The sequence below is a fragment of the Aptenodytes patagonicus genome, chromosome 1 (assembly GCF_965638725.1).
Source record: "Aptenodytes patagonicus chromosome 1, bAptPat1.pri.cur, whole genome shotgun sequence".
Classification (NCBI taxonomy): domain Eukaryota; kingdom Metazoa; phylum Chordata; class Aves; order Sphenisciformes; family Spheniscidae; genus Aptenodytes; species Aptenodytes patagonicus.
This window is the reverse complement of record NC_134949.1, coordinates 121,370,379-121,398,173: the sequence shown is the minus strand read 5'-3', so window position 1 is coordinate 121,398,173 and position 27,795 is coordinate 121,370,379. Positions and strand designations below refer to the sequence as shown.

Genomic DNA, 27,795 nt, shown 5'->3' with positions numbered 1-27,795 from the left:
AGCAGCTCCTATCAAACAAGGTTTGGAGTTTGCACCTTCTTTAGCTGAATTGGATGCATTTCTACTGTTGTTGCATTTATGCTGCTTCAGCTTTTGCTGGAGGTACTTTCCCTAAACTCAGGAGTAACAAAGCAGCAGTGTAAAACATACAACTTTGGAAGGAAAAAAAAAATGCAGACTTGTTTGCTTCTTTAAATTAAAATTATGAGTTTGTAGAATACTTTAAATGTAGCTGAGTTTGGGGAAAACTTCCTAAAGTAACAAAAAGCTTTGCATTTAGTAGGGACAGTCCCTGTTTTGCTTCAGATTTTTAAAAAAGCAAAAGCTGAAATGTTTCCACCCAGTCACTGCCCAGATCTTTCTCTAGAAAACGTGTTTCAGTGTGGTAGGAAGGTGCTTCCCTGTTATTTTTTCCAAACATCCCTAATTATAGCTTTCAAGTTTTGAGAGCCATACCTCATCTAATTGCAGGAAATGTAGGCTTTGCTTTTCTTTCTCTTCTTTCACTTTTTGAGGGGAGAAAGGCTTGGGACACATGTTGTTCTGTGCCCTGTGATTTCTTCCTTCTGTTAAAGCAGCAGCGGGTGTTTGTTTTGTTTAGCAGGGGATGAACGCTGCAAAAATGTTTAGTTTGTTTTTAGTGAGACATTAAAAGTTCACCTACTATTTAGTGGCTGAGCAAAAGCTCAGGGTTTTGCTGGGAAGCAGCAGATGCTTCTGTGAGCGCATTCTCAATTCTTTGCGCTGGTGCTGCGGCATCCCTGTTGCTTTGTACTTATTTTCCCCAAATCAAGCACAGTCCCTTGTCCTGAGCTGGGATCCTGCCCATGCTGTGTCTTCAGACCTGTTTTTTTTCCTGAACTCACCCTTTTTTTTTCTTTCAGTGGGGATAAATGCATTCTTCAAGCTTCCTCCCCCTCGCCCCCACCCCTACCGCCCTCACTCCTCAATAAGCGCAGGCATGAAAAGGGATTTTGTTCCAGGTTAAAGAAAAGTCGTACTGGAGAGAGTCAAAGAAAAAGTAAAGTTTTGAGAGAGTAGCAGAATGTCTAAATGTAGCGCCCGAACACATTTCCCCTGCTTGTGCGTAGTAGCATGCAAAGTATTGCCAAGTTGAAGCAGTAAACTGTAAATCCCTAAAGGGCAGTGACCTTCTCCCAGTCCTGCATGGTCCCTGCTTCGTTTTAGGTACAGAATGGTTAACAGCCAAACCCAGCAACTTGATCATAAAGCTGTGCTGATGTGGAGCTATAAAACTTAACTTTTCAGTTTTAATTATAAGCTTCTGCTGCAGTAACAACCCTCTTTGCCTGTTTGATGCAGTCCTGTGCTGATTTGGGGTGGATCCTGTAAATATTCCCATTCTGTCGTTCCTCCTGCACGGAGTCCTGTTGATTTTGGCTCTCTGGCTTGTGCTGGGTTACCAGCTGTTATTTCATTAGAGAAGGGTTACGCTGACTTGTGGTACTTCAATGTTTGCTAAGTACTTTTTGGAAGCTGGTTTATTACAAAAACAGCCAGAAGCGGAGCCCTCCTTCTGATTTCTTCAGCCTTAGCAGTGGCGGAGAAGCGTTCATTTCCCCAATTTACAGGTGGGAAAACCGAGCACAAAAGGAGAGAAAATTTGTCCAGCTCCACCAAGTAAGTCAGTGACAGACCACTAAGCAGAACTGGCCTCTAATCTTTCAGCATGGTGCCCCATCACCAGCTTGTCCTTCACCCCCCCCTTCCCTTTTAGCAAGCTGATATTTTCCTTTTCTGTGTTTTGAGATGAATGTTTTTATTTTTCAGTTTGATTTCCATGCTAGGTGTTAGATACACCGTTCTCCCCATAGCGTGTGCTGCAGACAGCGCGGAGGCACATTCATGTTTTAAAGCAGAGTTGCTCTGTTGTTCCTCAGGTGTTTGGTGAAGGAGTTGATTCAGTGAAGAAATCTCTCGAAGGAATCTTTGATGATACGGTCCCGGACGGCAAGGTAAAACACCAGCTCTCCAGCTGCCTCCTTCCCCCCCATTTGCAGCCAGCCTGAATGCAGCGTTGGCTCTGGGATGTGAGAGGGGACCAGAGCACCCGGGAGAGGAGAGGACTCTCTGTGCGCTGTAGGGCTTGTAGCCGCTCTGGGAGGGTTTGAGCTGGCTGCCCACAGTCAATAGAGCTTGCTGTGTGTGGCATCCTAAGCACAGCTGGAGGTGCCAGACCCAGAGGGGTGTTAGCACTGCAGGCCAGGCAAATGCCTGCCCACAGGAGGACCTGGATGCCGCTGATTCTGGAAAATGGCTCCTTGTGGCGGCCGTATGGGGTTTTCATAATTTAGGGTTGGCACAAGTATGAAGCACAGGGCCTTCTCTGTTTTGTTCTCATGTGCTTCTGTGAGCTTCTGCATTTGCAGCCACAATTACAACTGCTTTCTCTTTCCCCAGAGAAAGTCAGCTTTAAAACAGCATTAAGACAGTGCCAAGAGGCACATTCTTCATGTAGTGAATATGGGTTTAGCTGCGTGAGCCCACTTGCAGCAAATAGGGATTCTGCAGCTCCATCATTTCCTGGGGATTTATAGCTTGGAGTGCAACTCAGATGTATAAAAGACAGTAAATTCAAAATAAATGCTAAGGTTTGCTATTTTGCCATTTCTAGGTATAGGAACTGTAGCATCTACAACAGTTTTGTTGGCCTTGGATTGGTTTACCCAGAAACACAGTGCATTTAAGTTTTAATTTTAAATCTCTTTTTATCACTATTATTTTTTGTTGCATTCCTGGCATTCCCAATAGCCATAGGGTGAAATCCCAGGAAAAGCGCACTGCACCAGTGTAGCCATGTGGGTGGCATGGGAAGGCACACTTTATACTCAGGTATACCCACTTTATGCTCAGGTAAAACTGCAAAGTTTCCTGTCCAGACAAGCCTTCAATCTAGGCTTATGAATAAAACGTCTTCTCTGTAAGAAGGCTTTTTGTTACAGCATATAATGTTCCTTACGCTTGTTATTGATGAAGAGGGAGGTCGTATTTGGCTGGTAGAGTCATAATGGATTTTGTCTATTTAGAGGGAAAAAGAAGTGGCACTGAGCAGTGTCCATCAGCACAATCCCGACTGTGATATTTGGGTTCATGAGTATTTTACTCCATCTTGGTTCTGCCTGCCGAACAACCAGCCTGCTCTGACAGTCATCCGTCCTGGGGACACCACACGAGATGTGCTGGAAATGATTTGCAAGGTAAAGGCTGCGAGCGTGCCCTGGAGCAGGGTGAAGTGTCTACAACCCTGAGCCCTTTCAGTTGAACCTCATAGTGACTTTCTAATATGGCAGTGCTCAGACTGCACTGTGTTGGGGGATCAGTTGTATGTTAGATGAAAAACATGAATTATACTGAGATTTTCATGCTAGCACCACACAAGAAAAATTCCTACAGCTGGAGCTGAACTTGGCATGGGTGTAGGGAGAGGAAGGCAGACTAGTTTTAGCCCTTTCCACTCTGGCCACTGTGCATGAGCCTCTGAAGTGCCTTCACAGCCTGACTCTGCCTCTGCTGCCACCTCTCACGTACCCACCCACCTACTCCCCCTCCACTGGGGACCAAGCTGTGTGCAGGACCCTTCTTCTCTCCCCATGTGCCCACAAAAATCCTGGCCCCCAGCCTGCTTCCTTTCACTGGACGCCCCATAGCATGGTAGTGCAGTTGCCCTGTCCTCGCCTGACCACCCTCGTTCCCCCACCTCTGCCAAGCCCTCCCGTGGCCCATTCCCTCCTCTGCCAGGCAAGCGGGGTGATCTCATCCTTTCCCAGGTGCCAGGTTGTCCTGTTTCCAGGTGCCGTTCCTCGTTCCTTCCCCCTGCTGCTTCCTCCCCTCCAGCTGGCATGGGGGAGGAAGGGACGGAGAAAACAGCAGCACCAGGAGTAGGAGAAGGTGCTTGTGTTTGCTGTCTGCATTGCGGAGTCAGACTTGCCTCGTGTAGGTGGTAGGAGGGAAGAGAGAGGAAAGCTTTTATCTGCATTTGGGGGGAGTGGAAGAAAAACCACCTGGATTTCTTTGCAAGATGAAGTATCAGAGACATTTGGCCATTAAAAAGAGTTACATCTCAGCAGAGAAGTTGAAAGCTTTGACAAATTAAATACAAGCTTTCAGTTCTGGCAGCTACATAATGTATGTTTTCTGCTAACCGGCTGACTGCAAGCTAGACCCAACTCGTGTCATGTGCTGTTCTGAAAAGTGAGTCCTCTTTTGTACAACAACAACAGCAAAAGAAAAGAAAACATTTATTACTATTAAGAGCTTAACTTTGGGGACTTTTAGAACATGTTGCATGTGTTTCCAAGGAGAAGGAAGGTGAGAGGAAGGCATTTGTTTGCAATAATTATACAGCGTGCTCATCTCTCTGCCAGGTGCACTATTAAAGAGTGCTGCAGCTTGTGAAAGCTCTTCATTGTATTCAGGAAAAGATGACATTTTTGGAGAGAGACATAATAGGGAAGCTGGATGACACATTATTAGTAATGATTTATTTTTAGGATTTTTATTTTCCTTTGGGTAAGAGTGATTAACTCAGTGGGCCAAATCCTTAGCTGGAGTAAATTGGTGTAGCTCCACCGGTTTCAGTAGGTGCCTGCTGAGAATCTGGTCTCTCACTGCGTGTTTGATTGTTGTGGGTGGTGGTGTATAAGGAAAAGGGGAGGTGGGTGAGTGTTTGTTTTTTGAAGAGCTATTATCTGTTTCTTTCCTTTTTGTAAGAGTTTCAGTCTGGAAAACACTGGTGGATGCCTTCTTTTCTGTAGCATTTAATAATCAATCTCTTTCTTCTGTCTCTTGCATTCAGCTCATTTTTTCCCCTTTAATATCTGATCCACATCATTTCACATCAGTTTGCCATCTGCCATCTGAGAACCAGTCAAGTTCTGGTATAGTAAACATTTCAAGATCTACATTTCATATAAACCTCTTCATGTTTGTAGATGTGGTTAAATCTATCTGTGCTATTAAACTGAGCTTGATTATTCTGTTGGAGAACATTAAGTGCACTCAAGTCATTGTAGAAAATGTGTTCTTATGCTAACAGTGCTGCTTGTTGTTATACAGCGAGTTAGGTTTTGGAGGCTGCTTTGTGACACTTTTATGATTCAGGATTGGTGGGAGGAGAGTTTAAAGCATATTTTAAAGTGGTTTCTCAAAGATTTCTCTTAAGATTTAACTAATAACATCACTTGGAAAGCAGGAAAAGTCATTGTATATGCATTAAATTGTTTCCTATGGATAATACTGATCAGTGTGAACGTGTGTATACGTATTACTGACATTTGCATAATGGTATGTCTTAAAATTGAGTAGAAACACACACACTGTATATGGATTTAGGCAGAGCCAGTATGGAGAGAATAACACGAAAAATCAAGCATAGAAGACCACATGGCATTTAGTCTTTTGACTGAACTGGATAAAAAGCGAGAAGCGAAAAAGGTTCTGTTTTTCATGATTTGCATTTTTCAAATAGACCTGCGTGAGGGGCAAGAAGCAGATTTCCCCTAGGTCTCTGGGTCTGTGCTCAAAGTCTCTGAGAAGTTACTTAAGCCTGATGCTCTGCGGGCTTACTTTGATTTTGAGCTGGTGTTTTCCTACTGAAAAAGCTTGGGCCACACAAGTGCGAAGCCAGAATAATACAGTGGGATGGCTAGCGTGTTTCCATGATGCTGTCATTTCAGCGCTAATGAAGGTCTCCCCCACCAAGCTGAAAGAATATGCCTGTCCCTTGCTTTAACTAGAAGGGAGCCGAAATGGATGAATAGTTTGGGTTGTGTGCTGATCCGCTACACCACACAGAGCCTGTTGAATCGGATCACACCCCAGGCTGTAAATTCTTCTTCACGAGCACGTCAGTTAAGCTGTCGGGCTGTGCTTTAAATTGGATTAGCTGCTTAATTTAGTCCAGACATAGCCAGAGTTATTAGGAGAGAAATAAATAAACCAAGAAGCTTATTTGGACTGCTAAAAGGTATTTTGGGTGGTCTCGAAAGGCTATTAATATCATTAAAGCTGCCCTGTTTCTGCTCCCACCTTCCTGCATATGGATGCGGCTAGACCAGCAACAAAAAAAGTGGGTTAATGGTATGGCTTTTAGGGCAGACTGGCTATGTCCACTTTAAGAGGACCTTTTCCTTTCACTTCAGTAGAAAATCATGCCCCTATTTGGAACAGTTTAACTAATGTAAAATTGAGGTAGACAAAGCCTTGCTGCAGCTATACAAAGGTTAATTAACTAAATGGTGTGGCTCATGTGCTGCACCATCACAGTTTTAATGGTGATGACTCTCGTTGCCTGACTTGGATGGGATTGCAATGTAGTGGATGAATGGCATCCACCACGACTGATGGTGTTTCTTGGAAGAAATGAGTGGCTCAAAATATATGTGAGTTTTATCCAGTGACCTCTTTAGACGATGCTGTGCTCTGGCGTAGTTCAGGGCTTCAGTGCAGCATTGGTCATCTTGCATTTGGCTCCCTCCTGCTCTCTAAAATGGCCAGCACACACGATTTTCTCATTAGCAAATCTCCCTGAAAAGACAGGTGTGAAAATGGAGGCGTCAGCGGTCACCTCCACGCCTGATGCCGTGCCCATACCAAAGCAGGCAGAAGCCCTGTCATTGACCGCCGGGATGGTAGATCAAGCCGCCGCCTTCGGGGAAGGTTGCTCTTTTAAGATGCTATCAGGGCGCAGGCTGCAGAGCGGGTTGCAGGCAGGCATGAGCGCACCCTGCCCCTGCTCCAGGGGAGGCGGTGGCTCTGAACTGGCAGTGGTGGGGTGCCCCCGGCCCCGTGGGGAGCCCCGGGGTGGCTGAGCATGGGCTCCCTGCCCCACCAGTGCAGCTAAGGCAGCTCCTGGCCTGTGCCCAACAGATGGAGGCCCCAGACTGGATAAATTCATGTCCCTCTACAACAGGTTGTGATTTCTGCTGGCCTGGGGGAGGCTGGAAAGCATCCCTTTGTGCCTCCTCTGCAAGGGGAGGACGTTCAGAGTCGCTGTTGGAAGCGACATGAATACCCCGCTGCGGACGGGGGCTCTCTCCCAACCCTGGGCTTTAGTCGATGACATGTAGCTTGTCAGCATAGGTCTGGCTGACCAGCGTGGCCTGACGCTGCATGAAATGCAGCATGTGTACGAGAGCTTTGGCACAGGAGGCCACGTGCCTCCTGTGGGAAGATACACCATGGTGGCAGGAGGAGGCTGCCAGGTTGCCTGGCTCCTTTTTCTGCTAGTATGTTTTTTCCACATAGAATGTTTTCCCCACTGGCTTTGCTGTAAATGGCTCAAGCATTTCATGGACTTTCAGAGAGACTTACCACAGACTTCTCCCTCCGGACGTGGGGTGTGCAGTCTGTGGGTTTATGTCTCCTCTATATGTTTTTGTTTAATTGGTGTGCAAGGCACTCTTCAGTTTGTGTCTAGGGATAGTAAACTAGTCTGACCAGAAACTAATCTAGGACTTCTCTGTATCATTTCTGAACCATTAAAGCCAATTCTGCTTCCCTTTAATTTCTGGGGTGTTTGTACGTGTGTGCATGTAAGAGAGAAAACTAGTGGAAACGGTCAGTAAACAATGAGCAAAGCATGCAAAATGCTTATCAAAAAAGAAAAAAAGGGGAGAGGGCAAGGATCTCCTACATTCAGCTCTTTTTATTTTGGCCCTTGATGGATTTCAAATTCTTTATTTAATTAACTAGGTATTTGCCCGGATTACAGAGGTTATTCCATTTCAGATACTCGATTTCGTATAAGGATAATTTGGTCTTTGAATTGGACATATTTGAACATAGTGCTACGTAGAGTGCAGCAATAGATCTTTTTTTTTTTCTTCTTCTTCTTATTGGTAGCTCTTTTTTATTCATGGGCTAATCTAGACTTTTAAAAACGTTCACTGTTCTCTGAGTATTTGTTGAAGGGTTTGCTAGGTCAGTGTGTGATCTTTACCACAGGTCACTCGGTGTACGTTAGTCATCATCTGTGCTGTGTGATCAGTCAGCTGAATCCTGGTGTATCATCATCTTGGCTTGAACTGGATAAGCGAGGCTTTAAAAAACGTAATAAATAGGCAATAATGACTTTCTTGCATGAATTTTCAGATGAGCCATTGTTTTTAGTACAACCTAGGAAACTTTGGTAATTTGCTCATATAAAATGAAAAGGCCAATGTATAAAAGCATATAATAATGGGATTTCAAAAGTGACAGTGAGGAGAATTTACCTCCTGTATTTGTGAATCACTTTGGGGTTTTTCATTAGCTTTAGTCAACAGTTTACGAACTTTGAAAGTAACTTCTGAATGACATCCTTTGTGTTTATCATAATTCTAATGTGTTTTAATTACACACTGCATTAACCTCTGCTTAAATCAAGCTTATTAATCATGCTGAGAAAAGGTCGTTAACATCTCCCAGACCAAATGCCGTATCCTCAGCTAATTATAACTAATTCATTAAAATGGCCTGACCTGTTTCCACTGGGATGTAATCCAGTATGCAACTCTTGGCTTCTTTTAGCCTTATAAAGCCAGTGTATCCTGAGCTGTTTTGAATTTAGAGGACATGCAGATTTTTTTTTTTTATATTAACCTTGCTTGAAATTTACCACATCATACTTACTAAATTATGAAGATGCTAAAAAACCCAAAACAAACAGAAAAAACTTTTCTGTTACATTTTTCTCTGTTAGCAGAATATTTATTTTCCTCCTTGCGATTTTAAATGCCCTTTGTATACAAAGGTATGCTCTGAGTCTCCTGCTTTAATAGTGTTTGCTTATTTCTGCAATAGCATGGGAGGGAGCAGAACTGCCAGATAAGCAAAACCGAAGAGGCTGCTTAGAGTACTAGCACTGCCCTTGACATCCTGGTCAGTGGTTAAATGAACGCTTATTCCTGGGGAAGAGGAGGAGGTTCAGGTTCTTGTTCAGGTTGGGAGATCATGGGCCTCTTGTGAAAGACGGTGCTGGGGCATGTTCCTTCCTATGAGTGTCGGCTGTTCTCTAAGTATAGATGATGTGAGCCATTGCTTTTCTCTTCTAAAGCCTCTTCTCCGTTTCTTGCAGACACACCAGCTGGATCACTCTGCTCACTACCTGCGTCTTAAATTCCTGATTGAAAACCAGATCCAATTTTATGTACCAAAGCCAGAAGAGGATATCTATGAACTGGTAATGCTACCTACTGAGCAAAATTAAATGACACTTGGTAGGACACTATTAATTAGTGTTTATCTGACATTTGTAATATGCAGAGTTATGCTTTTTAACTTACAATTATAGTGCTTTGCAGACCATAGCAAATTGGCCTGCAGTAAAGTAATCTCTCCAAACATTTCATCTTGAGGAGAGGGTTGGTGTTTAGCTTATGTTTGTGCATGCATGTGTCTGTGTGGAAGAGAGAGAAGAGGAACAGCCACAGGTAATACGTGAAAGTCACTGTAACATACATTTAAGCTTAACTTCTCTCAAGGTTGCCTTTTCCTGTTGATCATGCTGTCCTTGGTGGTTTTAAAGACATAGTGTTGAGGCCTGAGTATTTCTTGTTCGGATCACTTTGCCTGATTTTTAAAGAGGGGGTAAATGCACAAGTAGTTGGTTTTTTTGGTTTGTTGTTTGTTTGTTTGTTTGTTTGTTTTTCCTAAATGGGAAGGTAAACATTGAGGTTAAAAAGCTCTGGAGTTGTATGTGAGAATATACTTTCCTAATTGCTTCAGTTGGATGTTTTCATATCATTCATCTCAAAAGCAGACTTCAAAGGAATTTTGAAATGAGAGATTAAAAAAAAGACCAAACAGAATTAGTGTCATGCTTTAACTCTAGGATTTTACACATGCACGCTGTAAAGCTTTTTAAAGTCCTTTTTATTGGTGGCTGTTTTATTTATAAAAAGTAAAACTTTGCCAGTTAGGGATGTTTTTGTTCATTTAGTAAAGAAGTTCTGGGATTTGCCATTAACACTGACAACAAAAAAAAAAGAGTGAGAAAGTGCTAGTGGAGTACTAAGACTGGGAAGTGAAATATAGTTGGGAAAAATTAAAACTCAAAGGAGACAGGTTTTAGCTTTCATTGCCTGGAAGGACTTTGGTGACTTGACTTGTGTTGAGAGGATGTAGGATTGACATAGTCATCAGTTATTGTTTATTCTGAAAAAATGAAATTAAACCAAAACTCTACAGTCAGTGGGACTAGGTACATGCTGAAAGATTATAATATAGACATGTGCTGCAGGGTTATATTTAATGTAGTAACATTAAAACAACACACGTTTGTATGTTTGCTTGTGTGTGTGTGCTTGTTTCATGAGAAAATTTGAGTTACTTTATTTAAGTGTTTAATTAAATGATTCTGGTGCAATATGATAAAACTAATGCCTCTATTTTTGTAGTCTCCTGAATAGCTGTTTTTAATATTGTCTAATGTTGATGTCACCTTGCTAGTGCTATCTTCCATCTACTAAAATGCTTTTACAGACATACATTACTTAGGATGATACTCCTTTTTCTTGCAGAATGTATCAGATATATTTAAATAAGAAATGGAGATTAAATACCCATATTCCATTCCTCTCCAAAAGTGACGCTTTGTGTACTGACATAGTCTTTCAAAAATTCACGAGCTCGGTCTTTTATGTGTTAAAAATACTAATTACTAAGGGCTCAGGGGAGAGTATTTAACATTAGGTGCTGTACCAGGCAGTTGCACTTTTAAGCACCTTTTATTGTAAACTATTGTAAACACTCCAACACTAGGTGTTGGAGTGTTTTGGCTGAAGCTTGACGTGCCAGACTTCTTACTTTGGGTAGGATGGCACTTTTAGATGGAAGCAGGAGACCGGAGGCCTCCCGGAAAATCTTGCAGGTAGGATGAAGAAATCTTGCTGGGGTGAAGGCATTGGGGCTGCTGGAAAAGGTAGCCCTGGGAAAGGGTGCTGGGACAAGACCAAAAAAGGTAGAGGAAAAAAGGGCAAGGAAGAGAAAATCTTGAGGAGGGGGATAATAATAATATCCCAAAGCTGCTATGAGACACACTATGAGAGACTGGAGTGGCTCAAACAGGCAGTGCTGCTGCTGTCAGGAAGAAATCCTGTCCCCGGGCACTGCCTTGTGCCTAGCAACGCCCCCACCCTCCCCCCTGCCCCTGATGCTCCCTGTATTGCTATCAAACCTCTCCATGCAGAGCCCTGGGCCCCACGCTGGGTCCAGAGGGGGTTTCCCCCACGAACCGATGGCGCCCATGAGGCCGGCAGCTTCACGGCGTGAGCCAGCGTAGCCCAAATATGCTGCCTGCCTTTGGTGTCGGGACAGCGGGTCCACGGGGCGCAGAAATGCAAGCAGCACCTCAGGGTTGCTGTCGGACTGGCTCTCTGGTTTGGGCAGCTCAGCTGCGGTCTGAGCATCCCAGTTATTTGCTCTATTCAATAGAGGTTCTTGCTTGAAAACAGCGCTTTGGGATGCAGGCAGCAAGTGGCTCCTGTATCCCCGTGAGAGCTTGTCGGCCGTCCTCCTTGGTTCTGGTTCTGCACGCTTAGTTTGGATGACCGCAGGGATCAGAGACAAGTTTTGTTCCGAAAATACTATTTTTGCTCCTTTTTTTCTTTCTCTTTTTAAAACCCTTGCTGAAATCTAGCTGAGATTTTTGTAAACGTCATTTGACTCTTTTTCAGGTTCTGAACAATACATTCCTATATTTGAAAACTGCATTTTAAAAATATTGCTAGCATGGCATCCTCATTTCATTTTACATTTTATTTTACTATATACAACCATTTAAATGCGTATATAACTGTTCTGTAATACCTAATATTTGCAGTTAAACAGACGTGTAAGTGCTGATATAAGCAGGAGATAAAATTATATTTTTATTAAGGAAACCCTTTACTAATGAGTTACTCTTCTTTTTTAAAGAAATGGTTTAAATACTTCAGTCCAAACACTGATGTCACTTCGTTTCAAAATGTTAATTATTGTGAATTGCTTTTTTACACACTCATACCGGCATGTAAACAAAACTAATATTTACCTGTGGGCTCTCATTCACCCGTGAGTATGATTTTTTCCAAAGACGAAAGGATGGTTTGTCTTAAGTGCTAGCCTGTGCTATGGACAAACCAGCTGCAAACCTGTGCTGAGCCAGAGGTTTCCAGTATGTCAAGGCTGTCTTACAAGCAGAAAGTCAGGGCTGACTCTCAAAGATGTCGGCTCAGAACCCCTAAATATATGACTTTGTCTAGAAAAGCAGGATTTCCCTGTCTCAGGCCCCAGTAGAAGCTCCTTTGTTCGGAGCTCGGGGCAGGACCCAGGTACGATAGCAAGCCACAGAAGACAGGAGAATGTAAGTGATTTAAAAGCACAAAGTGTGTGAGCAGTGGTGGAGGGGTGTAGCCCTGCTGAGGGGTCGCTTGGCTCCTGAAAGGCAGAGTGAATTGCACCTGTGTGGGTAGGCTTCTGGGTTACTACCTAGGTGTGAATTTGTGCTGGTGTCCCAGGAGGGATGTTAATGACCATTTCAAAGACTCGGGGGCTTTTCTCGGTGCAAATAAACTAAGTGTGTTAAAGATGAAATTTCAAGCTAAGAAATCTGATAGTCTTCTAACAATTAAGAAATGTATTTAAGACACAAAATCCCTCCTTGTGATTTTAATACTATCAAATAATTGAATTCCTTCAATGTCTTAATCAAAATAATATAAAAATGTTAAATGATGACTACCCATAAAATACGAAAACAGGAGTAGAAGCTTTGTTTCTTGTGCACTCAAAATGGTATTGACCGAGTGAAATAGATATATCCTTGCTTTTATGATGGTGGTAGTAAAACACTGCTGCCTCCTCTTTAACTGTGTGCCTAACAGTAAAGCTTAGTGACACTACAAATACATCTTCCACACGTGGAGAAAAATGGTTTGATAAATAATGACCACGGTCCATGTCTTCTGCCTGTAATTAAAAAAAAAAAATCATCTGTTCAGAATGATTACAGTTGATGTGTCTTCCCACAATAACATATTTTTGTGTTTTTTTTTTTCTGTTCAGCTGTACAAAGAAATAGAAATCTGTCAGAAAATTACACAGCACATTCAAATAGAGAAGTCTGATGCATCCTCTGATATTTATGGTGAGTTTCTCCTTGATTTGTTTTTACTTTTCTACCAAGTCAATTCTAGCGTATGCAGGTTCTTGCTTGCTGTTCATTGATATACCTGACAGGCCTGTTGAACACAATAAGAAAAGCACATCTGATTTCCTGTGCCATCCACAGAAACCTCGCTCCCCTGCCCTGAAGCAGGACAGTGTGTTTCCTGATGCTCGAGCTGTAGCATGTGCAGCTCTTTGATGAGAACTATGGTGGCAGAAAGGACAAATGTTTTCTTGCTCTTGTAGTTTCTCAAAACACCACCTATGGAGGTTGTGCAACTGAGCGCCAGTGGAAAAGCATCCTTTGCCAGTTGTCACATCTTACATGAATGCCTGCATCGTGGCCTTCACAGGGACCCTGCAGCAGGGATTGGGAGAGGGCTGCTGCCATGGCTTGCTGCTGCTAGCAGGCTCTCCCCCTCCTCGCCCCTTCCACCAAGTGCGATGGCAGGGATGCTGCCAGGAGCATTGCTGTGGGTACGAGGCATCTCAAGGTCTGCGGCCGGGCAGCTGTCTCAGGAGAGGCTGCTTGGCCTCTTTCCCCACTTGCCGTGGGCACACAAGGTGGGTCCCTGTCTCGCACCGCTCTTCCTGAGGCTGGGGGAGCCTGGTCCTGGTGCATGCCTGGCCCTCGAGGATGCTCTCTGGACTCCTGGAGCCAGAATCTGACACGTGATACAGATCTGTGCGTAAAATATAAAATAGGGGAAGTCCTCCCTGTGTAATCTCAGCAAAATCCCAAATCTTTACATGGGGGTAGTCATATTCCTTAGCTTTCAAGTATTTCAAGTTACAGACCTCCAGCCTGGCGAGTTTGTCCTTTGGTCTGGCAGTTACAGTTCTGTAGTGTATTTTAAAGTTATTTGTGCAGCCTACCCTGCGGGAAGCCAATCTGCATCTTTTTACTGTTTATCTAAATATTCTGTTTTAATGACTAGAATAATTCTGAATCCCCACACTGCTTACTATACAGCTGCAGGCCATTTGAACATTGAGCTCTGCTACAAAGCAGTGGTACTGACTGCGATTTGAATATTGAAGGCCTAAGAGAGTAATGTTAACCAGCATGGTGATGGCCCTAGGTTCAATAATTATGCTGTGCCTGAAAGCACTGCAAGAGTTAGGGGTATCCTGGCATTTCCTGTTTATTTCTTTTTCTTCTCTTTTTTTAAGTGATAGATGGGAAAGGCTGTGAAATGCACTGTCATGTCCTGTGAAATGAGATCAGCTGTGTGAGACATGGGATGTATCTGTTCAGTGGCTCTGACCCTGCAGGGAGTAAATGCTAAATGCACCCCAAAAAAGCTGACTTTGCTCTCATTGAAAGAAAATGGCAAAACTTACTTTGACTCTAAATGGCAGCAGAATTTCTGTAGTCTGTATGTGTCTCTTAGTACTATGTGTTCATGCAGTGACAAGTGTGTGCTGAAATATGTGTGTGCAGGGGAGCAGAGGTGAAGTGTTGATCCTGTTTTGGTGCTAGGGAAGGCTAGGGTTCCTCCTGAGATCCTTTCCCATCCTGTATGTTAGGTACATTTGAGTTTTTAGTTCTTTTAGTCTCTTTACAGAATTAGCATTGCCAAGACATACTTTTAGAATCCAGAGAGAGAGCTACAGCACATTCGTGAGCTATGGCAACATGAAGATCAGAGTTTTAAAATTTTGGCATGGAATCTTTTTAACAGTGTTGCTTAAGGGTTCTTGCTACTGGTTTTGTTTTGAAAAAATCCTAAATCAATAACGTGACCACACAGTCTCCAAGCATCTAAGCACCTGTGTAAGTCTTTGTGTGAGCGAGTCTGCCTTTGAGATTGGTTCTCAGTCAGCTGGGCAGCGCTGGAGGCTCAGCCCCTCACAGACACTTCAACAAGTGCTGGGAACAGGGTCAGGAGCCCGTACCGAAACCGAATGTCTAGAGCGCTAAGGGACTTTTTATTCTGATGATGACTTGTTTTTTCTGTGCAGCTTTGTTCAAGCCTCATAATTCTTGTCCAATTTAAAAACGTATGTCCAAATTCCGCGTGCCTTCATTCCTCCAGAAGAACTGGAAAAGTCTTCCTTTTGAAAATGGATGAGATTATGAAAATCATTAGTGACATTACCTGTTGCTGTTGCTAGTGTTCCACCTATAGCAATAATAATACTTGTAAATCACCTTGAATTTCAGATACTTCACAAGCAGCTATTCACTAATCCCGACAATGCAGACTTAGTGCTGTTATCTCCATTTAACAAACATGGTATCAAAGATGGGGAGGTGAAACGCTTTCATTAAGGGTGCAATTAGACAGGCCAGTTCAGCTCACTAGCCTGGCAGAAAGGTAAGATAATAAAAGAAGTGAATAGCTGTCTGCTGGCTTTGCAAGCTGTTTTGGGCCAGCTAAGAGATCCTGGTGCTGGGGAGGGGGCATAACTGCCCTTTCAGGCATTAGCAGGCTTTTGGAGCAGCTTCGTCATCGTTTCTGAGCACACCATGAGTTCAAGTGACGTAAAGAGGACGGAGCAGAGTGTTTCAGGGAAAGCTCACCTGGGAACATTCCGTAGTGTTTCTACTCCCACCAGCGTGCCTGTGGTAAGAGGCGTTCCTGGAGTGTCTGGCCAGCGTGTCGGACCTTGCCAGCATTAGATCTGTCAGTGTGATGCTATTACTGATGCCTGGGCACATACGTTCTTGCCTCTTTCACTGGTACCAGCCTCTTTGCAAAGGTTGTGTGGGCAGAAATGAGGGCACACCAGCACTAAGAACCTATTGCTTCCAGCTCCTGTATGTACCGGGAACATACTGGCATTTTTGTTAGCAACTGTCTATCTCAGGGGGCTGAGGTAATTTTCTGGAGGTGGATTTGTTCAGGTATTGTGCTGGTTTGGTGAGGCCATGTGCACTCATAGACGCAGACTTCTGTTCTCCTGTCATCAAAACTTTGCAGTAAAGAAAAGGTTCTGTCTGGGTCACCACCCATCTCTTCACACCTGTGTTTCAGAGTCCACGCACAGTTTGGTAATAATCTTTTTGGCAGTGATGCCAGCTTATGCAATCGCTGTCGCTTCCACCCACTTCTGCCCTTCCTCTCATGCAATGCTAGTACACGTGTTTGTGTGGAGCACCTGCAGAATTCAGGCAGATGGAAACTGTACATTTGTACTAGACATGTGTATACACAAACTACACATACATGTTTATGCATATATGCAAGTGTATGTGTATATATGCAAGTATATATATACATATATCTATACACGCGCGCACACACACACTTGACTGAGGTATTTCCCATCTGGATGAGTTTCCTGCTCTACTTTACTGCATGGCAGTGAAAACACTGGCACTGGCACTGTAGTGGGACAGGAATGCTGCTTCAAATTGTTTACCAGATCCGGCCACATCACAACTGTGGAAATGAAACAGTTTATTCATACTTGGGGTATGGTCACATACCCTGTCTGTGGAGGGGTTAAGTGTATTTGTGAGATGACCATTTCAAGGCTGTTGCCAATTGTCCATCTCTCATCTCTTAAAGGTGATGGCAACATATCTAATTGCTCCTTACACCTGTTCTGCTCTGGATTTTTTTTTTTTTTTTTAATGAAAGCTGAATTAAAAAGCAACTACACCTGCCCTTAGCCCTGACAGATTGGAGGAGGCAGAGGTCTTCTCATGAAGGAGAATGGGAGCTTGGGACTGCTTGGGCATGGTAATCTCTTCACAGTTAGCTACAGCAAGAACTTGAGATGCAACTCAGCCTTGTTTTAAGTGTATGGTAGTTGGCTGCAAACCAGCATTTCAGTTGCAAAAGGGTGATGGTATTAGTAACTGATAATTTGTGCTGACTCAAACGGCAGTCTTGGGCATGCTCCACTGTGCTTCTGGTTAAGGGTTTTCCAGGTAGGCTTTGCAGTGATGACAACCAATAGCTACTGTTTTTTTACAGCTGCTCTTTTGTTTAGTCAAGAGTTTTTCCCTCTGCCAAAGCTGGTGTGTTGAGTGAGCTTCACAAGTTTCATTTTATTCAGGCTGAGGAGCTCGCATACAGATTCCGAGAAGCTCAGTAAGTCACAAAGGGCCATATGCTCCTCGCTTCTAGGCTGCCACATTCTTCCCCCTCCTTTCTTTTTTTTAAATGATGGATGAAAAAATAACTTCTCATCCATAAGCACCAACTTGAAGGGAGTCCTAAAGTCAGAATAGGCTCCCAGCACATCTGCTTCCTCTTGGCTGGTGGCTGATTCCATGTCAAACAAGCATCTCCCCCCAGAGGTTTGTACATGTTTTTCTAGTCGGAAAAAGAGAGAGCAAATGGTTGCCTACACCCATTTTGGGAGTAATGAAGTTTCAGAAAGGCAAATGTTCTGCTTTAGATAACTCTTAACAGTAAATAAATAAACCCTATTTAACTAACCACATTGTATTTCTTTTACACATTGTTATCTTACACATTGTTATCTTACACAGTGTCAAACACAAATGGCAGGAAAATCACCAAAACCAAATGTAACAGTACCACTTGCACTGTTTAAATTAAGGCTGTGTCAGTACTTCCATTATAAGGCTGGTCTATGGGTATCTGACGTAGCTATAAAATGTGCGCTGAGCTGAGACTTAGCAAATAACAGGTTGTGCCAGGAGCAGCTGAGAATAGAAAGGGGGAGAAGGGGAACTGGCATTTTTACAAACTTGTCCAGTCCAGGAATTTAAAAAAGTAAAAGTTGGCATTCTGCTTTAGCAGGTGCTGTTATGCCTTGTCTGTGTTCAGGATGGCATGTCAGCCATAGCTCTCCGTTTCTTGGCTTTTGTCAGTTTGGGTCACAAACCACATCTCTGTGCAGCTTTTGCCTGCAAACAGCAAAACTTCTTGAAGTGACCTTTTGTGGCAAGAGAATTGGAAGTCTGTTCCAGCATTTTACAACTGTGCTATCCTCAAATAAAGCTGTAGATGATTTATGTATAAACTCAGAAATTCAGTTCAGGTTTTTGTTAAAGCCACTTTCATTTTTTAACTTTCCCTTTACGTTTCTAAAGGTTTATGGGAAAGGAGAAGGGAGGAATTCCCAACTGCTCGCTGCAGGGACAGCACAGCCTTACCTGTAGTGCATGCAGTTGTTAGGACATGCTGGAAGTGGTTGGCTTTTTCTAACCCATCTCGCTGGGTATCTCCCTAGGTTTCTCTCTGTCCTCTGTGGAAGAAGAAGGGATTCGTCGGCTGTATGTGAATGGCGTCAAAGAGACGGGCCTAGCTTTCAAGAAAGGTAAAAGACTTTTGAAGTGTTTTTGTTATTGCTTGTTTAATCCTGGTATAGACCATGAGCTTGTTGGGGTAGGAGCTTTACGAACATACCAAACCAGGGTCCCAGTCCAAAAGAGACTATGCTCTTTTGTGAAGAACCTTAGGTACTGAATACCTGGCTGTTCTGCTCTTGGGATCAGCTGTGCTGTATAGTCAACCTCTTAATTTTGAGTTGCTGTGTATGTAGTAGGGTCAGGATGTCAGTTGCTGCTAGAAAGAGGAGCAGGGGCCCTCTCAAGTCGGTCACTGCAAGATAAACAGGTACAGCAGAAGTGATCATAGTGGTCTCTGCGGCTGGGATTACTGCCTCTAGTGTTGCAGGAAGCATGACAGCACTTGGACCAGAAACCGGCAAAGATAACTAGGCTGCCAGGCTCATCCGAGGGCAGAGCAGGATATGGTTTAACTGCAGCTTACCCAAGCTGAGGTCAACCCTGACACTGCCATGCCCTTAACTGCTTTTCCCATTCATTGCCCTTTCTGATGTGCTGGCACTGCTGCTCATGCAGTCACGGGATGGGCTGGTCAGGGAGCTGGGCAGCTGAAACTCAACCAGATTTTAAAGTATAACACGGGGAGCATGAAGAGCAAAAAGACTCTCATCTCATCATAACCTGTCAGTATATGCAGAGTCCTTCGACACACCTGCAGAGTTTTATTGGTGAGTGGTTACATGGTCATGCAGAGCTTATTCAACAGTTTGCTGTTGCCGAAAGCAATGGGGGCTGGTCCCCCCCAAACTGCTCCAGCCCTTTGCCTTGTGCTGACTCTGGCACTCTTAGCTGAGCCGATTCAGCTCACTGATAGAAAACTGCCATGGCAGAAATGTGTGGCTGGTTTTCTGACCTGCTAGCAAAGGGAGTTGGCTTGTGTTGCAGTGAAGCAAGTGGCAGAAGTGGCACAGTGGAGGGACAGGACTGTGCAGACAGTAACTGGGAAGGAAGAAACAGGGGGCAGAGGGGGAACAGTTCTGGCTGCAGGGAGCCTGGAGTTTCACTCAGCTGTAACCTCTAACCCTAACTTAAGAAAACCCCGTAGGTGGTTCTTGAGGCTGCTGCGTATGTCTATTGAGCTTGAAAAGACCATCTTTCTCTCCTCACCCCACCCCACCCCCATACAATTCCCTGGCTGACAGGATGGGGATTCTGCCAAAAGCCCTGAACGGGGGCTGGGGGGCGGCTCTCTGCCAGTCTGCACCACGGAAATAAAACTCTGCGGGCTTCTTGTGGGGAGCAAAGAGAATATTGGGGGGTGGGGTGGGTTCAGCAGGGCTTCCTTATTTTGCTTTTAGAAAATGTTTGAGTGACAATTTAAATCAATGCATGAACACAGACTGCCTCCTGTGGGGCTGAAACGCTAAAACACACTTTCAGTGATATATTGCTCTTCATAATTGATATAAAAAGCCACTTCTGTATGAACAGTATTTGGCAGGATATTATGACAAGATACCCATAGTTAGCAGAAAGCAGGGAGGAAAACTCTCTTCCTCCCATTATCTACATTCATGTTTGCATTTGACTGCACTTCCTATAGTAAGTCTAACCAGAAGAGATACAGTATTTCATTTTCAATCTTTTCTCCAATTAGAAACTTAAATTTCATTCTCTCCTAATAATTTTTATGATTTACCTTTTTTTTTTGGTTGGTCTGCATTAGCTAGACCTTTAGAATTTGAGGTGCTTGACTGTACTGAGATAGACATGATGCTTTATCCCAAATGGTTCAAAACAAGGATTACAAAGAGTAAATGAAACCCCAGATATGATGTTTATGGTGGCAGGCATATTAATATGCTACTATTATGACATGGCATCACTAAGTAGAATAAATGAAATAACACGAAATGCTTGACTTGCTTTGTTTTGTCCTTGTTTCAAATATGATTTTATGGTCCATTTACTTTGTAGCTATTCTATCTAGTTCATTTTATTCTCTCCAAAACTGCACGCCACACTACAGTTTCTGGGCACAATTACATGCATTTAGAAAGATCTCAATTTTCCTAAAGAAGACTGAAGCTCTTTAGCCTCCTCCCTTCCACGTTTCTTTCTTGAATGCGGGTAGGTAATCTGTTTCCTGGCGGATGCAGCTGAGCTCTGCTTGCAGGTCAGGCTCATCGAGTCAGGCCTTTCATCTGGGCTTGAGGGTGGCAAGACTTGTCCTCTGCATGATTGCCCAGCCAGAGGACTGCATGGCATGAGGGCAGGTCACCCCCACGGAGGGAGCAGCTCTTTTGACCCTGCAAATTCCAGCTTTCGTCCCTGTAAATGCCAGGACAGTGACAGGGGTGCCATGGCGGTCCCGTTGGTGGGTTGGTGGCCATTGCAGAGTATGCTTTCCCACCAGCCGTGCCCAGCCAGCCGACTCCTGGGAGGATGCCTGCAGGGGACCACCAGTGTCACCCTCAAGTGGAGAAAAAGCTCCCGATGATCGGGGCTGTCAGCACCGATGTGCCCTGGCACGCTGCTGCCTGCCTGACCCTAAAGATTATTTGGGATTAAACCCTGGTGCAGCTTCCTGTTGTCAGTTGGAGAGCAGGCCCGGGTGGCTGAGGGGAAGGTCAGGTTTCCTGCGGCACCTCAGAGGACTGCACGTTGTCTGTCAGCATTGCTGTGTTGCCCCCGAACCAAGCGGGAGTCAGCTGTTTCCTCTGCAGATCCCCTTTTCCCTTGGGCGCTGATGCTATAAATAGCTCCTGAAATCAGATTGGAAAAAACCCATGACTAACATACCAAGCGCTAAAATTCACCTTTTGAAGATCTATGTACTAGGACGTGATTCAGACAGGGCCAGAGAGGAGGCTATCTGAAGTCCTACACCATACACCCTGGCTGAGCGGGAAACGTTTTCTCTCCTCCTAGGTGTATGGGTAGGTGACCACTTCAAATAAAAGCCTTCACTTATATGGAAGGTTAAAAGGAAGAATCAAGCCAGCACAGCTGCTTCATCCTTCCCCCATCCTGTGTGCAGCGCCTCAGAAGTCTGACTCTGTCCTTCAGAATATATTTATTTGCGAGCAATGTGTTGTGTAGGGTGGCTTGCTGTACAGTGGCTGTTCCCTTGCAGAGTGACATGAAGAAAAAGGGGATATCTTGTTGCTGGTACATTGTGAGGGACTTCCTGGGCATGGTGCTCTTAGGGATGGTACTGGAGCCTGACAACAGATCTCACAAAAGTCCATCAAATTTCAATATAATTTGCAGTCATAAACGTTTACTTTATGTCTAGACATAACACTGTGTGGCACTTCATAAACACCCGGCTGAGCTCCTTGATGTCTGTGGGTAACAGAAAAGTTACTGTGCAAGTCTTACCTGTTCCTTTCTGTGTTGCAGGCCTGAAAGCTGGCGATGAAATTGTGGAGATTAACAAGAAAGCTGCTGAGGATCTGGACTCAGCTTTGCTGAAAGATGCCCTTGTTCAGCCTTCGCTGTGTCTTACTGTGCGCACCTATCCTGAGATAGAGGAAGGGCAGAAACTAATGCAGCCACCACCACGTCGCTTGGAAAACCCGTCTGACTCGAGTGAGAGCGCACTGGCATTTGTTGGGAGCAACCAAGGTATTGGGTTCAATGTAGAAATTACCAGGAGGGGAGGATTCACGCTTACAATGTGCTGGTGTAATCCCATTGATTCCCTTCATGTAACTTCCATGGTGGAAGTGAGAGGAATTGCAGTTTGAATGCGCTGGGCAGATAATAAGTAGGAGCTCTGGAAGCTGTAAGGTATAATCTGCGGTAGCAATGAAGGATGACTGTGTACATGGTTAGGCTGTGAAATGTGTGTCATCGCCAAATGCATGTCACATCATCTAGCTGTGCCTACAGCGAGTCACAGAACTAATTGCTCCCTTCTGGGCTGCTCAGGAGGTACCTTTACCCATGGATTTGCCCGCAGGATATACGTATGGCAGGGAAGGAAGAGGGGATAAGCATTCGCCCTCTCTGGGATTAGCCAGGAGCACAGGAGCCCTGAGTGTTTGATGAGACTCATAAATAACTCACAGGGACAGTTCAAAACACCTAAAGGTAGTGATTGACATTACAGCCAAATGTATCTAACTGGTCCCACAGCACACTGTGGTGGGAAGGGGCATTCCTGCCCACCATGCTGCCCTGTTCAGAGAACTGAACTGGCAGAAAATTAATCCCTAGCAAATGCTTGCCACTAGTTTAGCTTCCTGAACTGGCTGATGACAAGCACCCATGCTGGGATAAGAGAAATGACTGCAGAAGAGCAGGATCGCCTCCTTGGTGGTTGCTAGCCATTACCTCTGTGAGACAACAGTGTTGGGAATTGCACTGGGATAGCAGGAAAGCTCCTGCACCATGGCTCCTCCTACTTGCCTGCTTAGTCAAGTCTTACTTGCCGGCTTCTAAATGCCACCTGTACTCGAAAACAGAAGAGGATACTGGACGTACCTGCTTGTTTTAGTTTTTTGGAATAATTTAAAATACATGAAAAATGAATAGAATGGCCAAAAAGAAGTAGTTTCTAGATAATCAAAACTATTTTGAGCTGATGTAAATTTTGACTTCCAGTCAAAAGTAAATGGTGTCTGAATATGTTGAAATGCTTTGTTTTCTCCCCAAAGTAAAGGTTTCAGAAATGTTAAAATAATTGTTTTGGTAACTATGAAAACGGTTTTGTTTTGGGCATTTGGAATAAAAAGCTGGAGCAGGACGGGGGCTGTTAATGCACTTCACCGGGGTTAAAGTCAGCCTTCTCTCAGGACACGTCTGTCTGATTGCTGCAGTCACTCGGTGTAGGGGCTTCTGGGATGAGTCTGGGTACAAACTGGAGCTAACCCAGGAGCGGTGTGAGTGCATTAGTATGATGCTGAGCTGGAGCAAATGAGCCACAGTGAAAGACAGCTGGCTTGGGCTCAGGACCAAGCTGACTCATCTCTGCCTGCAAAGGGTCGGGGAGGTACAGCCTGCCTCTCAGCATTTCTGGATGCGGCTCTGGTTTTGCTTAAAATATTTACTGAAAGTGATCTAGCAAAAATGTCATTGTTCAGGTGACGGGAACACGTAGTGGGGAAAGGGAAAGCTGGACCTCTAGTCTGACTTTGGGGAGTGTGGTATTCATAGCAAGTAGAATAGTGTGAACAAGAAAGCTTAAAAATAGCTTATTGCAAATACCTCTGAGGGGACTGATAAAAGCAACCTCATGTAAGATGTGGGATAAACCCCCAAAGGCAGTTAAAATTAAACATTTTCAGAACGACATTTTCCCCTTTTAATTTCCATTGAACTTTTCCCAGTTAGGCTTTTGTGCTGAAAAATCAAGCTCATCTTGTACATTTTTATAGCTGGCCACAAGATGCCCCCATTTCCTACTTAACACCAGCTCTTCGTGGGCCCCATCCTTTTGTCTTTGCCTGTGCTTTTTAACTGAAACCCCAAGTGCTGAGTCCTCATACCCAGACTTTTCGCTGAAGTAGGTGTCTGCCCTGGGTGCAAAGAATTGGGAACTGGGACTTTAGTATTTATGCAACATAGTGATTTCTAAGGCAGAGCAGTCACATTTTGCAACACAGGGTCTCAACAGATTGTCTCAACAAGCAGTTTCTCTGCCACTGTCAGTTCTCTGCATCATTATTTTGAGGGTCTTTCAGGGGTCCTTTTCCTTGCTGAGGGTGAGATAGTGCACGGTTTGCCAAATGTGTCTGAAAAGCCTAGCATTTGCCTTTTAACATTGTCCAGTAATAACTCTGCGTGCACCATGTGAAATGAAGACATAGGACGTGGCTGATAGACATGTCATGGCAAAATCAGACCTCCCACCTCTGCTGCTTTGTAGGCACGACTTCCTTTGTGCTGCTCTCAACTCAAGTCATGTCTGTCCTCCTTTGTAAGCTTCTCCCGAGCTGGGTTTTTGTGGTTATCGCAGTGGTGTGGAACAGCTGCTTGTTTTTCCACGTCCTGCAGTGAGCATGTGAACTGTCTGGTGGACCAAAGCGCCTGCTTCTTAAATAGCTCCCCAGGACCGGGGATAAGCTTTAGGGCTTCCTTTTCCCTTCAGATTTCTCTCGGTACAGCTGCCCTTCACTTTTGGTGTGTAGTCAGCTCCTTTGCTCTCTCTTTCAGGTGACAGGCGGCACAGAAGCTAGAGCTCTCTTGACATTTGCTTTCCTTCAAAATGCAGCAAACGTTGAGGTGGGAATCACCTTCATTCCTCCTCAGAGGGGGAGGAATACTTCTTTAACCAACAGAAGCAACACAACAGCTCATCAGCAGATGTGCAGGTGTCTCTGACAGCTTCTGAAAGCGCCTGTAGTTGCCATGTGAAATATACCTCTGAATAACGGTGTTAAGATGGTGTTTAAACCTAAACAACGCCGATGCTCTAATCTGGGATGACCTAGCCTGAGGTGGGAGTGAAATCAAGGATCTGCACCTAAGTGTGCGATTGGGAGGCAGGTGTTTTGATCTTCCCCATCAATTTCTCTCTATTTAGGTGTTTGTAGAACACAGTGTTTTACTGAAGCCTTTCTTCTTCTGGCCCTGTGCTTTTTCAGGAATTCGTTACCTAAAATAGGATCCACGTGAAATTTTAAAAAGGGGTACGTGCTTTTATTTGGGAGATTGTGGCTGTATCTTAGATTTTTGGTCTCGGCTCTACAGCTTCTTGTAGAGAGCAGTCAAGTATGAAATACCCACTGAACCATTTATTTGTGTCCTTGTTGATTACTGGCAGTTTGGCTGGCTAGGCAAATCAGCTCAGCGATTTCTGTTATATGCTTTATTTATAGCACGCAGATTTTTTCTTTCATCCCAAAGTAGTGTAGCCCCCCTTTCAGCAGGGGGGTGAAACATTGCTGGGTCAGAATGCCAGCAGGTATAAATCACCTGTAGGCACATCCAGAAATTCAGGGTCTGGTTGACCAATCACGTTGATGTCCTGTCATTATCATCTTCACGAGCAATTCTTCATCGGCTATGAAGGCAGCAAAGGGTAGATTTTTTGTGTGAGGCAAATCATATGGTGTGTTTTCAACAGAAAGATGCTGTGTGACATTTTTTTAAGGAAGCTTTCCTAATGCCTTATTACTCAGTGGGAGGTCTTCCAGGAGCAAAGCAGGGCTGTGTTTTTGGGAGTCGACCTCCCTGAAGTGCCTGCCAGTGCTCCTGCTAAATATGTTGTCTCTTACAGCTGTTTCATTATCTGGAACTACCTTGCACATACTAAAGTTGGGGCTAGAGCTGCAAATCAGCTCTGTGGCAGCAGTTACTTCATTGTGTTTACTTAACAGGTTATTCTTGAAATGAGCTTGGATTTTGATGTGAAAAATATTATCTTGGGCATGATATATACTTTCCCCTAGGAATTCGCGCTGCATCAGGCTTGCAGAGCCCCAAGTTTTGTTTCTTTCATCTATTACTGTTTTTCCTGGCTTTCAGTCTTCTCTCCTGCTAACGCAGTCTGCATAAATCTGGTTGAGGAGGACTAGCTCTCATTCTGTCTGGAGCCCCACAGCATGTTTTCCTTATTGCCTAAAAGGATCAGTGAGAGCTGTCTCCCCTCCCCATGAGGAGTGTTTTGTCTCCCCATTCTGCTCCGCTCAATCCAGGGAATGAGAGGCTGAAAGCTGGAAACACAGTGTTGTGTCATCTCCCCAAATCATAAAGAAGATGTTTTGTTATTAGAAGGGGATTTGGGAATGGGAGTAGTATCCATATTTGTTTGTGATCCCTTCACTACCTTTTTTTACTCTGGGGTAGAGTTTCTGAGGTTTAGGCTTTGCATGCTCCTGTATTTTGGAGACCTCTAGCATGAGGGATAACTCTGCAGGGATAACTGTAAGCCATATAAATCACTGTGCAGAATGTATAAATGATAAAAAAGAAAGTATACCCCTGTTTTGAACGGGTATATTAATCTTCTAGATATGAAGCAGCTAGGTATTTTTAAGGAGTCTATTATTTTGTCATTCAGAAAGCAGGAGAACCAGGGGCTAAAGTTAACAAACACACACTCTAAAGACTATGGTATAAAACTGAAATTTTCATTGCACTATAAGAATGGCCACTATTTTTCATTCCATCCTCGTCCTGTCACAGGTCCCCTTAGGCTAAGTAATTTGGATTTCAGAACAAGCTGAGACTAACAGTAACCTTAATTTCTTCAGGGTTATTTTCCTGAGACAGACAACTAATTTCATACCTTTTGTAGCATGTTAAAAAATATTGTTATCATTCAGTGCTTGATTTAACAATTACAGCAGCATTTACTGCAGCAGTAATCTGAGGGTCTTGCATATAATTAATCAGAGACGTGCAGAACTGTTGTTCACAAGATCTATTTTCTAAAAGCTTAAAAGCCAAAGCTCAAGGGTGTTGCCTCAGTCAATATTGTGTTCAGAGGTCTCATTCCTAGCTTTTCTAAAGTCTGCCTGAGCTGCTGTTGAAATAAGCAGCGTGGCTATTAGCATATTAGTTTTTGCATTGCGGCTTTGGGTTTCTGACCCTTTCCATTTTAGCTGCAGTAAGCATACCTGCTCCCTTACCCGCAGATTTCTAATCTTAATATTCTTGCTGTGTTGCCGCTCCCCCTGCCGGCTTCGCAAGCCCAAGGCTGCAGCATGGTACTTGCAGAAGGAAAGGCTGTTTTTTCTGATCTCAAATGTCCCTGGTTTCTAAGCTCACTGAGCACATGCTTCATTTTTATGTCTGTGAAAATTCGTGTTTATTCCAAACAGGCTACTCAAGGGTATTGCAAGTATTTGATGAGGCTCCTGACCTGGGGAGGGTGAAAAGTGGCCACGGTATAGTTGGTACAGGGAAGTTTTCATTGAATCTGCGTTTTTCCCAAGAAGAGTGAATGAATTGAATGACATTCAGCATAGATTTTTCTATATTTGCACAATTTATTACCTAGTTGAAATGGAAAAGGAAGCAATAGAGTTCTGTCGAAAGGGAAAGAGATTTATGGGGCTTGTTCTGTAGCTCTCCAAGAAAGGCAGAATTCCCCAGTTCATTCCTATACTGTTCTTTGGTCACGCGGTTGACTGTAGCTGTGATAGTTGTAGCGTGGTTTACAGGTCTTTGGAGAGGTTATCAACCCTGTGGGACTTCCCAATGGGACAGAATACCCCAGTGTAAAAATGATGTTTTCTTTTTTTACGTTTCAGTGTTTCTAAGCTAACCAGAATTCTTTTAAAAAAGAAAAAAAATGCATGCTTACCTTTTTTATTGTAGATTTATAGGTGAAATTTTGTCTCAAATAAAAATATAATCTGAGAGACAGTTCCCTAACAATTTTTATTAAAATTGTTCCATTTATGACAGAGTCTCTTCTGAAAGGTACTCTGTTGTCATAACGGGGCTGTTCACCAACAGCATTTAGAAATTACTTTCTG

General features: G+C 43.9%; 1 protein-coding gene across 11 annotated transcripts in view; it reads left to right on the top strand.

The window, feature by feature from the left end:
- The window catches only part of TIAM1 (TIAM Rac1 associated GEF 1), a 189,059-nt gene that overhangs the window by 134,294 nt on the left and 26,970 nt on the right, over nucleotides 1-27,795 (top strand). For 9 of the 11 annotated variants that reach the window (XR_012996549.1, XM_076352793.1, XM_076352812.1 and 6 more), the window contains exons 8-13: nucleotides 1,902-1,976; nucleotides 3,048-3,218; nucleotides 9,077-9,181; nucleotides 13,045-13,126; nucleotides 18,304-18,390; nucleotides 21,767-21,991. Coding sequence is in view for 10 of the 11 variants with exons in the window: in XM_076352793.1 (XP_076208908.1) it covers nucleotides 1,902-1,976; nucleotides 3,048-3,218; nucleotides 9,077-9,181; nucleotides 13,045-13,126; nucleotides 18,304-18,390; nucleotides 21,767-21,991 (745 nt within the window). In the remaining variant the exon portion in view is untranslated. The remainder of the gene's footprint in view (nucleotides 1-1,901; nucleotides 1,977-3,047; nucleotides 3,219-9,076; nucleotides 9,182-13,044; nucleotides 13,127-18,303; nucleotides 18,391-21,766; nucleotides 21,992-27,795) is intronic. The other 2 variants (XM_076352828.1, XM_076352820.1) reach the window with 1 other exon arrangement.